At 42.0% G+C, this 13,446-nt stretch overlaps 1 protein-coding gene across 1 annotated transcript in view; it reads right to left on the bottom strand.

The window, feature by feature from the left end:
• LOC121839204 (guanine nucleotide exchange factor DBS-like) overlaps nt 1-85 on the bottom strand; it is a 796-nt gene extending 711 nt beyond the window's left edge. The window contains exon 1 of the mRNA XM_042296633.1: nt 70-85. Coding sequence (XP_042152567.1) covers nt 70-85 — 16 coding nt within the window. The remainder of the gene's footprint in view (nt 1-69) is intronic.
• Nucleotides 86-13,446: the final 13,361 nt, after the last annotated feature.

The following is a 13,446-nucleotide window of genomic DNA, read 5'->3' on the forward strand; positions in this document are numbered from 1 at the left end:
TAGATACTGCATTAAAGTAAGTTAGTCGACAGCCCTATCAAATATAGTTGTGAACGCAAGTTCTAATACCTGGTCGGCCGTTCATGGGTGGACTCCATTACACGGGCACATACAGAACTCTAAGCTTGTGACACATCCTGTTCTCAGGGTCTCAGACGGTCCTAGACGACTGAGTCAGGAGTCAGGGCTCGGGTCAGGGCCCGACCATGTGGTGCGTGGGTGTCTGGAGCAGTCTGCAGTCTGGCTTTAGAGGGTTGTCCCAGGATGTATGGACCCCCCATCCCACTCGTTCCACTCTAGCATGTCTCCATTGTTTCCTAGGAGTTCTAGATAAAGTGCAAGATGATTCATTCAATAATTAATTCAGTCCATTGAGTCATTGTCTGTAATCTGAATTTCATTTATTACCAGTTGTGGCTAATTGAAGACAATGTAGCCTGGCAGGTAGCCTAGTGCTTAAGAGCGTTGGGCCAGTAACCAAAAGATTGCTGGTTTGAATCCCCGAGCCATCAACAGGGTGAACAATGTGCCCTTGAGCAAGGCACTTAACCCTAATTGCTCCTGTAAATCGCTCTGGTTATTAAGAGTGTCTGCTAAATGATGTTAATGTTCTGTGTACGTGTGTTGTCTTTATGTACACTATGTATTTGACTAGTAGGTTATGACAACCCTCTGAACTCTGATCCAGTCTTTACTGCAACTCTGGGAGTATTACAAAAAGGATCCTTTCTTTTCAAATGATATTCTCTAAACCCTGCACCTGTATGGAGTGATGTGTGTATACTGTGTCTATGTCCATTTGAATGGTTCCAGACAGAACCTGTGTGATAGCGGGAGAGCCATGCAGTGACTCACCATTGTGGGAAAACTGTAGGCTCAAGAATCTGTCCCACAGCAGCATAGGACTGTGGAGGTGCTAGACAGTGGGCGGTAGGTAGGTGGTGGTCAGAGGGAATTTCCCCCCTTGGTCGGATATGGGTCTAGGTAGACCCTGACAGCTGATTGGACCTGTAACATGGTCTGTTTTGGTAGTTTAGTGTTAGCACTGTAAACCACATAGAGGGTTGTTGAAACGTCCCTGCAGTATCGGTACCGTTATCGAGTGTCTAGCTGAGTGAAATCCCCGGGAAGAGAGTCACCGACTGACAGACAAGTCACGAGTCACCTTCTCCTCTCCTGGGGTGGGAAGGGTGATGTCATGGCTTAGATGTTGGCTGCCATGGTTGCTGCACACAGAGCGTATAGGGGGTGTGTGTGTGTGTGTGTGTGTGTGTGTGTGTGTGTGTGTGTGTGTGTGTGTGTGTGTGTGTGTGTGTGTGTATAAATGTATGCGTGGGTGGGGGGACTGAATTGACTAGTGGGTTTTCGTCCATGATGTCATTCTTGCAGGGTGACTTTGGCATGTGTGAATATGTGACTGATTGGGATCTGCTCTTTACCCCACAGAAGCAGTCCAAGAAATGACGTGCCTGCTTCTTGTGTACCCTCCAGAGAGACTTAATAATGATTTGATTTATAACCCAGAGATGGTAATTTGATCAGCCGCACACCCCAACCCCTCAGGTCTCTCTCCCCTTCCTCCATCACTCCTCTAAGGTGCCGTTCACAAAGGTACCCAATTCAGATTTGTTTTTCTCACTAATTGGTCTTTTGACTAATCAGAGCAGCTCTGAAAAAGAGCTGATGTGAAAATATCTGGTTTGATTGGTCAAAAGACCAATTAGTGCAAAAAAATACCAGAATTGGGTTGTCTCTCAATTCAAATTCAAAGGGCTCCATCTCTTCATCTCTCTCGCTCTCTCCCTCCATCTCTTTCCATCTCTCTCTCTTCTCATCTCTCTCACTCACTCTCTCCATCTCTCTCTCTTCCTCCATCTCTCTCTCACCATCTCTCTCTTTCCACTCTCTCTCTTTCATCTAGCTCTCTCTTTCCATCTCTCTCTCTCATCTCTCTCCCGATCTCTAGCTGGAGGGTAGTAAGGCTAGTACAGAGTCAGTGTACACTTTTGGGGAAGGAATCACATTCATTCTCATTAGATCTGAATTATTACAATTTTAAGAATAACATTAATTCTCATTAGTCTAGTTACTACAGATTTGAAGGAATAACATTAATTCTCATTAGATCTAGATTACTACAGATTTGAAGGAATAACATTAATTCTCATTAGATCTAGATTATGTCAAATGGAAGGAATAACATTAATTCTCATTAGATCTAGATTACTACAGATTTGAAGGAATAACATGAATTCTCATTAGATCTAGATTATGTCAAATGGAGGAATCACATTAATTCTCATTAGATCTAGATTATGTCAAATAGAAGGAATCACATTCATTCTCATTTAGAGTCTGGATTATGTCAGATGGAAGGAATCACATTAATTCTCATTAAGTCTTGATCATGTCAGATGGAAGGAATCACATTCATTCTCATTAAGTCTTGATCATGTCAGATGGAAGGAATCATTCATTCTCATTAGGTCTGGATCATGTCAGATGGAGGAATCACATTCATTCTCTGTGATCATGTCAGATGGAAGGAATCACATTCATTCTCATTAAGTCTTAGTCATGTCAGATGGAAGGAATCACATTCATTCTCATTAAGTCTTGATCATGTCAGATGGAAGGAATCACATTCATTCTCATTAAGTCTTGATCATGTCAGATGGAAGGAATCACATTCATTCTCTTAGTCTTGATCATGTCATATGGAAGGAATCACATTCATTCTCATGTCAGATGGAAGGAATCACATTCATTCTCATTAAGTCTTGATCATGTCAGATGGGAAAAGGAATCACATTCATTCTCATTAAGTCTTGATCATGTCAGATGGAAGGAATCACATTCATTCTCATTAAGTCTTGATCATGTCAGATGGAAGGAATCACATTCATTCTCATTAAGTCTTGATCATGTCAGATGGAAGGAATCACATTCATTCTCATTAAGTCTTGATCATGTCAGATGGAAGTGGACGGAGCATGACAGGGCAGAAATCCATAAAACCCAAACCGCCTCCAGGCTTCATGATGACCTCATACAGATACAGAACACCCCGATGCCATCAGTCTGTCAGTCTCACCTTCAGTTATTGAGGGGCAGGGCCGGCTCTAGCCTTTTGCGTGCCGGGCCCTAAGCGAGATTTAGTAAGTTTAGATTTCATTTCTTGCAATTCTAAACATTTTGCCATGGGTGTAGAGAAAATGTTGCAGTTTTATAACAGATTACCTGCAATTCTACCCATTTGCCATGGGCAGAGAGAAACATAGCATTTTTATGACAAATTTCATGCAATTCTACCCATTTCCCATGGAGTGGAAGGAAATGGTTGCAGTTTTAAAGCAAATTTCCTCCAATTCCACAATTATCACGCTAACATGATTTCTGAGTGAGAATGACTAACAAAATGAATGTGGCCTCCTGGAGCTCAGGGCCCATGGGGACGTGCCCTGTGTCCCCAGTCGGTATTCGGCCATGACTTACTACAAGTTCAGATACCATTCAAATCATTGTTAGCTGACATGACTAATGGAGTGACTGACATACAGTAGCAAGAGAAAACTGCTGATGCACAACCACATTTCGAAATTGCACCTGCTGTATTCTCTAGTATTCTTAGTATATTCAATAGTAAGTGGAGACCCGGGGCTCTAAGCAACCGCTATGTCGCTTATGCTTATATCGCTTAGGACTTTGGCACTGTTGAGGGGAAACGTCTAATGGACATGAAACAGCTAGATACGGTTCATTTAGATGAGGATTTAGAATAGACTACAAGGGAATCAGTCAAGTTTCACTGAGGGGTTTTCCGTTTGTTGTAGTGTATTAACAGTAGTAGTTCCTTATTTTTAGTCGAGTACACTACCATTGCTAGCCAGGCAAAACTTTAGAACTCTTATAGCACTTTGTTTTCCCAAAGCAACTGCAAGAACAGATCCCTGCCTTGAAAGAACTCCCAGCCCAGGTTTCTAGGGACTCACTGGTCTCAGTCTTTGTTCAGTCTACTACTGCACAACAGACAAAAACACACCACTGGGGACGAGATGATGATGAGACGATCACTGGTCACTTCACTTCTGACCTCTCAGCTCTCTCAACACTGTCTTTACCAACCGATACTGAGCCTAGTATCTGTGTTGTCATGACAACGTATACGCTTACAAGAGATTTCCATGTCAACGGATGAAAACGTGACAAGAAGCCTCAATGTGTATCTCTGTGTTTAAGAATCCCCAGCAACGGTCGCTTAAGGTCGCTGCAATCATGAACCTTGTTGCAATCATGATTTTTGTGTGACCTTACAAACATATAATGGTTTCTATGCTGACCCCCAAAGACGTCTGTGACACAGGAGACCAGACCCGGTCCACCAGTTGGAAACTCACTCACTGCACTACAATGCCTGTCACACGATCCAAGTTTCCAATCAGAGTGATTGATAACCTGTCTATACCAATCACCCTGAGGGCTCATTTGTCTCATTGTGTGATTAACAAAAGTCAGTGAGATGATACATTTTCCCATCACTCAGCCAGTCTGCAAAGCGATGATATCATCCCATAGAATGAGTGGAATAAATGCTATGACAATATAGGTCCAGTATTCATCACATTAGTTCTATAATATACACTCATGGCTCATCTTCTTTTCTGATAAGCATTGAACTGCTTCCAAATTTTATATCGATTTGAAAACCATGTTGAACTGTTGCAAAGGAACCAATGAAATGCGGCTGGGGAATAAAGAGCAGCCATCCAGGAGATAATCAATGTCAGTTCTCTCAGTCTGAGGCGTGATGATGTCACCCTGTTCTGTAGAGTGCAGTGGGAAGGATAAACTGAGGCAGACTGATAGACGGTATTCATCTCTTTAGCTGTTTTTTAGACTCATGAATCATTTCAGACTCTGGGGATCAGGGTGAATTACAGGGGCATTCCCATTAAAACCTCAGACCTCAAAAGAACCTTCAAATGCATACACACATACGCACACATACGCACACACACACACACACACACACACACACACACACACACACACACACACACACACACACACACACACACACACACACACACACACACACACACACACACACACACACACACACACAAACACATGTTTTTTTAGGTCAAACTGAGTACATGTGTATGAAGCCCAGCTTGGGACATCATACCAACACTACTACCCTATATTAGCAGATAAACATTCTTCCCTTCTCTTTGTCTACTACAGACTGAATGTAATTTCTCTCCCAGTGCGTTTGTCACAGAGGATGCTCATTCAGACATTCACAGTATATACACCAGGGAGGGGTGAGTTAAACTAATTTAGATAACAGTGCTAACTAAACACGCTTAATTGTACCATATATATACTGAACAAAAAATATAAACGCAACATGAAAAAAATATTGGTCCCATGTTTCATGAGCTGAAATAAAAGATCCCAGAAATGTTCCACATGCACAAAAAGCTTATTTCTCTCAAACTTTGCCAAGAGAATCCCTCCACCTGACAGGTGTGGCATATCAAGAAGCTGATTAAACAGCATGATCATTACACAGGTGCATCTTGTGACCAGATCCTGAGGACCATTTATTTAAGTTATCTATGACCAACAGATACCTATCTGTATTCCCAGTCAAGTGAAATCCATAGATTAGAGCCCTCCCACAATTTTTTTCTCAATTCACTGATTTCCTCGTATGAACTGTAACTCAGTAAAATCTTTGAAATGGTTCCATGTTGCGTTTACATTTTAGTTCAGTATATTTGGGCGAGACATTCCTAGGGATGCTTTGTGGCTCTGTGTCATCACACCAGGAGCTGTTCATTGTTAGGAATGACCTCATCAGAATGCTGAGGTGATTTTTTTCTTGTTTGACTGTCTTACGTTCTTGCGTCCAGGCATAAGACAGTCAGTAATGAATTCCGAGGTTGAGGAATGAATGGAGAAAATACAGGCTTAAAGACCCCAGACTGCGACACCAAACGGAGACAGTCGGAATGAACGGCAGGATGTGTGGGTCATGTTTCATTAGACATTGCAGGTTAATGTGACTCCCTGAGACCCCAATAACCACTCATACACACATGGGCACACACGCACACACACACACACACATACCACTGATATACAGACAGGATATTGTGACCTGTTACTCTTAGGTGACGTGAGACTTAACCAGTAACATGTCTTCCAAGAGGCCCAGGCGTCTAACTGATTTTTATTTTATATGTGGCTGTTTGCTAACAGTGTCGTATTCTAGGTTTCTAATTTCTCCCTGCCGCTCTCCTCAGAGGCTTTTGGATAGGTTTGCTGCAAGTTGTAATTGCGGTTGAGAACCGTTTATGTAAGAAGAGACATGGAAGAGTTTGTGGAAAACAATAATTATCGAGGCAGTTTGTAAAATGTAGCGTGAGATAGTTCATCTAACAAGGCCCATCTTTGATGATGTTCTCTCCTTAAAGTAACTGTTCAGTGTTTCCAGATTTCTATGCAATATGACCTAAAATGAACTACAATATGAGTGAAATCGTTTTCCTTTCAAACAATTGTAATGAAGTATGTTTAAAAGATTTTATGTGTTTGAGTGGTGTGGGCGTACCCCAACAACAGAAATGTGTGGGCGAATACCGGTCATTAAATAATATATTTACGTGAGTAAACCACTGATTGGCCGGCTCAGCCAATGAGCCAACATGACATCATGTTCTATGAGGAAATAGCAAGCATTTTTTTAAATGTTCTGTTTGAGATACAAGTTTGAGGTGGAGTTTTTGAAGTGTTTTTCCTCCAATTTATGCTTTGGCCACAAATACGAAAGTATAGGAAAAGTCAACAACATTATTTGGGTATGAGTTAACAGAATATGAACTTTTATAAGTTTGATTTTCCTCCACAGTTACTTTAAATGCTAAGGGAAACATGGAAACCTTAATGTACTATAACTCACCAAGCCTTTTGGAAACGTGCTGAGGGCTTATGTCAGCATTCATTTAGTTTTTGGTTGTAAGTCACAAATTGAGCTGGCCTGCTTTTCCAAAGGAAATATCAAAGGAAATGTGTTCTGTTCTTTCAAAATAAGGATGTTGTTTACTACAAGTCACAGGTCACATACCTTTGATCCATCATGAAACAAAATAAAAGAATGGAAATAGTTCCACAAATGACTGCCAGTTCTACAAAACATTTACTGTAAAGGTTGGGGGTCAGAAAAACATGCCAGTCTTTAGGTGCAAGGAGAGAAAATACCTCTGTGATGATTTAGAGAATACCAGACATTCCATTCACGCTTTCCATTCATTCCTTGGCAGAATGTTGAGGGCGACATTAGCCACGGGCCCATCTTATGAATGCACACACACACACACACACACACACACACACACACACACACACACACACACACACACACACACACACACACACACACACACACTGGATCACATTCTTTCCTAAAACTACAGTAGGCCATTCTTCCTGCCTATATTTGGTAGAGTGAAGAAGGGAATACCCTGCAGATGACATCATGACTTTCTCCTGCCAAGGGGAGCTTACAATCCAGAGGAGGACTTCGTAAAGTAAACTACATCTGTGTGTTTTCCACCTGACATTCATTTGAATGGTTATCAATTCAAAGTTGCTTTTCCACTTAAATAAACCATGTTGATCTGTTAGTCAGAATGAAGCATGAAACAGTGTATACTGCAGTATTATAGATTCGCCATGCATCTCAAGAAGACAGGTCATCAACCGTGCAGGGATGTTTTGGTGGGTTATTCTTTTAGCTCTGTCTTGGTCTTGGCAGGCATTTCCACACTTCAGAGCTCCTAATAAACCTTGTGGGTTTTGAAAACAAACAAACAGCAAAACCAGAGATTATAATCAGGTGAATGTGGAGTTTAACAGCACTCAGATTCAACTGTTGTTTTCCCCTTCTCTGGACACGCCCAATCCCAGAGGAATATGGTGATGCTGGCTCTTTTGTTGCGAGGGTGGGCAGTGGGGAGGGTTGGAAACGGGTTGTCTAGGGAGTTTGGCCTGTCTGCCACTTTTTGGGGCACTGACCAATGGAGCCGCCCAAGGGCTGCATGCCTTTTATTGCCAAAGAGTTTCCCCCTACACTCTGCTCTCTGCCCTTGTTCACTTCTTGTCACAGATCTGGCTAAAACAAATAGGTGAATTGCAATATAGCCTCAGCTAGGTGGACCTATCGCTAACTTACTTGAAGGGAAGTGACGGAGAATAGAGGGCATAGGAGGAAAGGGAGTGACTTTCGGGATTGAGACGAGGCCCTGGGCTCTGAGAGCAGTGAAGAGAGAGAGAGAGAGGCCTGTTATTTCCCTGGCGCCCACAGGACTGAGCGGTGTGAGGGATGGAGGGAGGAATGACGCCTGTCCTTTAATTAACTTCTACTACAACTACATCATCCACTAGAAAGCAGCAGCAGGCTGGCTGGCTGGGTAGACAGATCAACAGACTGTTGTACTGTGGAAATGGTTAGTTTTCTAGTTGAGCTGTAGGCTATATGGCTATAATAATATTGCTATGAATTTGATTTATTTGCTATTTTTAAAAAGTGCTTTAAACACTTAAATTAACAATCATATGGATTTTAGAACTGTGTACACTTCCATTAGTTCTATTTCTTTTATTTGGAGTTCCCAGCCTCTAACTGACTCTCAGGATAAAAGACTCCCTTAAGTTCTCTCGCAGACATAAAGAGAGAGAGAGAAAAATACACCATTTTTAGGAGAATATAAAAGGAAGGCCTCCAGTAGTTCCTCTCAGACAGCTACTGTCACGGTGCGTTACTAGCTTTCCCTGAAGATGAAGACATCGGGCCAGCATCAGAGAGAGAGAAGAGGTGGAGAGAGAGGTGGAGAGAGCGTCCACCTAAACTCCATGTACAGTGAAGGATCCACTCATCCATGGTGTGAGTAGCTCTTCAGAGATATTGTAATAGAATGACTTCAAAGCTTCACCTGATCCACATGGTTGCCTTTCCTAGCTTTGGGGTAAACAGCCAATTAGCTCACCAAGTTAATAGGCCATGCCATTGAAGCCATTAAGATTAGTGGGCTTTACACAAGGTGTTGGGCAATGGAAACGTGATGTGGTAGTACAGTAATATCGGTGGTTAAGAGACAGACACTTTGGGCTGTGGTGCACCTAAAGTGGTGCACAAGGGGGGCGATGATGACACTGCATGGTGAGGTCATTAAACATGACATCATTGTCTGGACAGCAGCCAGGAGAGATGGTAGGCTTTCGTCTCTCTCTTTCTCCTCTCTCTGCACCCATTTCTCTTAAGACAACACAGACTACCTCTGTCAATCAGTCTCTCTATTCTGTCTCTCTTTCTATCTCTTAATTTTCTCTCTCTTTCTTTCTTTTTAAGTGTCTATATTCGTTGTAACCATTTACCGATCCAGGCTGCCTGACTGCTTCTACATTCAACAACGAGTTGGCCCAAACAGAAATGGAAAAGACTCTCAGGAAACCAGGCAAGCCACTATTCATACTTCTCCTCAATTCATACAAGTTGGGGTTCACCCCTGAGGGCAGATCGTGACTGTTGGGCCTCTCAGGACTGTGTTCAGAGTCACGCGATGGTGGCAATGGTCCCCTCCAGAGGCCAGTGGCTCCCCTCTATTTATACAGAGCCCTGTTCTGGTGTGACGGGGCGATGCTGTCTGTGGCCTGGCTCTCTGAATAACCAGCTTCCTCTTAGAACGCCACCATGCTAATAGGGAGCATGCTAGTAGGTGGTGAGGCAATTGTGGACTGGGTAAATGGAACACGCTAACAGAACGTTAGACTGACTTCTGTCTCTACACCTCAATAAAGCTTTTTCTCTTATTATTCTCAACCACACTCTCTCCCTGTCTTTCTTTTGCTTCCTGTCTCTTTCACTGTCTCTTTCTTTTCTTTTTCTCTCTCTCTCTCTTTCTCTCTCTCTCTCACATACTCTTTCTCTTTCTCTCTCTCTGGCATGTTATCCTTCTTGGATGTCTGTCGACATACAGTATGGTTGCATAGGTTTTGATGTACCAACACACACACACACACACACACACGACTAATGCCACTAACGCATACCCAAACTTGCGCCATGTGTCAGATTACTTCGACAGGGTGGAGCGTTGGCTGAACGAGGAAATATTCCAAAAGTCAGAATTTCAGGCATTTGCTGTCGTTTGCTCCGGCACCTTGGTTATGCAGGCAGGGAGCAGCTGCTGTCATTACAGATACTGTACTGCGTGTGTGTGTGTGTGTGTGTGTGTGTGTGTGTGTGTGTGTGTGTGTGTGTGTGTGTGTGTGTGTGTGTGTGTGTGTGTGTGTGTGTGTGTGTGTGTGTGTGCGTGTGTCTTTCCCTACCAACGGCTTGGGAGAAACACTCTTGCTGCATCAACCAGCCACTCCCACACAGGGAGGAATGGGAATAGGACGATGTTGACCCCAAGCCACTGATCTTTGTGTTTTATTGAGTTTTTATTTACGTACATTTCCACATGAAGTAACAGAAAACTAGTACTGAAAAAAAACTCACCTAATTGGTCCCATAAAAATGTACTCATAACAGAACACCTGCAGAATAACTACAGGTTCATAACCATAATTAAAACTAAGGTTTGGTTTGGACTACATAGATATGAGACTACTTTTAAAACCTGACGATGTTCTTATTATCAACACACAGACACACGTTATTCCCCATATCGCCTCTCACAGCCCCCACACTGCACTTGCTGGGCATTCCCCAAACTTAAAGAGTTAAGACCTGGTGACAACTTGTTCTGGCTTTATTTCTGTACATCGCGTTTGTCGGCCATATTTGTTTATGCTGTGGTGTCTGGTGATCACAACCCTGGATCTGGATTCTGTGTCCTGTCTTGTGTTGCATTGACGGGTTGGGCTACTGCTACTGCATAGATACTGTTAAGCCCAGTCCTAAACGAATCTCTAGAACCTTCTCTCCCTACAGATGTAGGATCTTAAATGGATCAGCCTGTTGCAAGAGAACTTTCCTGCAATGCAGGGGGAATTTAAAACTTGTGGTGTATTTGAGGTTTAAAAAGTCTTCTGAAGTTTGTAATTTCCACTGTTAAATTTCAGTCTTAATTTTCCCTTCTAAAAGAAATGTATCAACCCCTACAAAAAAATGTATATTCATTATAACTACATAATAATTCAAATGTCCTGATGCTGCAGGATTATTTTTCTGGCTCAAATTAAGATCCTACCGCCTGTAGTTCCACCCTATGGTGTTTGTAGATCTGAGGGAAGTGGATAGTTGTAAGCAACATGGTAAAAGTTACCAAAAGTCCATTTGGAAGACTGTAATAAAATCCTTACTTTATTGCTTAGACCTATCCAGCCCTTCATATCTGAAATCACTAAATGGGAAGGGGCCTATGGCTAGAGTATAGGTCTCAGTATGGAAAGGGATGGGGACTATGTAATCGAAGAGGGTAGCAACTAGTCCTTTATAAATAGTCAGGAAGCAAGCACATGGAATGATTGCTCAGAAATGCAGACAAACATTTAACCTGATGGGACATGAAGAAAGATAAAGATAGACAGAGAGAGATAAAGATAGACAGAGAGAGGGGTTGAGATGTGCACAGGGGACAGGACACCTTGCTCCTGTGTCGCCTTGTCTCCATGGACTTTAGTCCACCATTTTTACCTCATCAGTTGCCATGTAGACATTGCTTATACAGAAATGAGCTTCATTACCTTTCTTTAGTTTTCATGAACTAATCTATACTGAACAAAAAATATAAACAAAACATGTAAAGTGTTGGTCCCATTTTTCATGAGCTGAAATAAAAGATTCCTGGATACCTCGAAATTGGGGAGAAAAAATAGAGAAAAAAATTAATAAAATATTTGTTTTTTTTTACATCCCTGTTAGTGAGCATTTCTCCTTTACTAACGATAATCCATTAACCTGACAGGTGCGGCATATCAATAAGATGATTAAACAGCATGATCATTACACAGGTGCGCCTTGTGCGGGGGACAATAAAAGACAACTCTAAAATGTGCAGTTTTGTCACACAACACAATGCCACAGATGTCTCGAGATTTGAGGGAGCGTGCAATTGGCATGCTGACTGCAGGAATGTCCACCAGAGCTGTAGCCAGAGAATTTAATGTTAATTTCTCTACCAACGTTGTTTAGAGAATTTGGCAGTACAATCAACCGGCCTCACAACCGTTGACCACGTGTAACAACGCCAGCCCAGGACCTCCACATCTGGCTTCTTCACTTGCGGGATTGTCTGAGGAGGGGGATGGGGGTGCTGAGTAATATTTCTGTCTTTTTGTGGGGAAAACCTCATTCTGATTGGCTGGGCCTGGCTCCCCAGTGGGTGGACCTGGCTCCCAAGTCGGTGGGCCTATGCCCTCCCAGGCCCACCCATGGCTGCATCCCTGCCCAGTCATGTGAAATTCATAGATTAGGGCCTAATGAATTTACTTCAATTGACTGTTTTCCTTCTATGAACTGTAACTCAGTAAAATCTTTGAAATTGTTGCATGTTGCGTTTATATTTTTGTTTAGTATATACTTTATTCATACAGGGGATCCCCACTCTACTAATTCCACTGAAACATGGGCTTTCAGTTGTCCCTGTAAACTGGGTAAATTTGAACACCATTGAATGTAGGCTATGTTTGTTGATAGGATCCACTGTCATGTTTTTCTTTCACTTGTGGGACATCAACTGTTTCTGAGGTTGGCCTTTTGCTGATACTGTGGGTCTTCTGTTGCAATAGCAGACATGTCTGTCATGTCACAGACACATCAGAGAAAGTGATGCAACAGTTTGTCTTTATGCCATGTTGTTACTGTACTTTGGTAACAATGTAGACCAATTACTCAGCTGTAGTTGCAAGTGAGGTATAAGACAATGACTGAATTGTAAGAAAACTGGACGAATTTATATTTCAAATTCGTTCCATGTAAGAGTAAATAATATTAAACATGAATACAATCTTCGGGTCGCACGAAGACGTCAGGTGTCACAGATTAATGCGGGATTTAGTAATAGGCATGATATTTTACAGTAATTTGATCCATAGACCTATAATGAAGATTTGGATAAATGAAAAACACCTTTGTAAGACCAACGTTCCATTACATAGGCCTACATTACATACATTATTTCAAGGATTAAAAGGGTTCATAGACTATAAACTATATAATGCATTCCAAATATTAGCTCATTGCTTTTCAAATAAAGACGACAAATTCAGAGTTTTGTTTTCCAACACATTTTTCTTTTCGATAATCAGACTGGGCTAACTTATTTCAGTGAGCACGCGAAAATACTATTCCAAGCAGAGTTGATCGTTTGTTGAGTAGCCTTACTATGTCTGACTGCAAATATTTTCGAAAACGAAATGTTTATATTTCGT

The sequence above is a fragment of the Oncorhynchus tshawytscha genome, linkage group LG14, assembly GCF_018296145.1.
Source record: "Oncorhynchus tshawytscha isolate Ot180627B linkage group LG14, Otsh_v2.0, whole genome shotgun sequence".
NCBI lineage: Eukaryota > Metazoa > Chordata > Actinopteri > Salmoniformes > Salmonidae > Oncorhynchus > Oncorhynchus tshawytscha.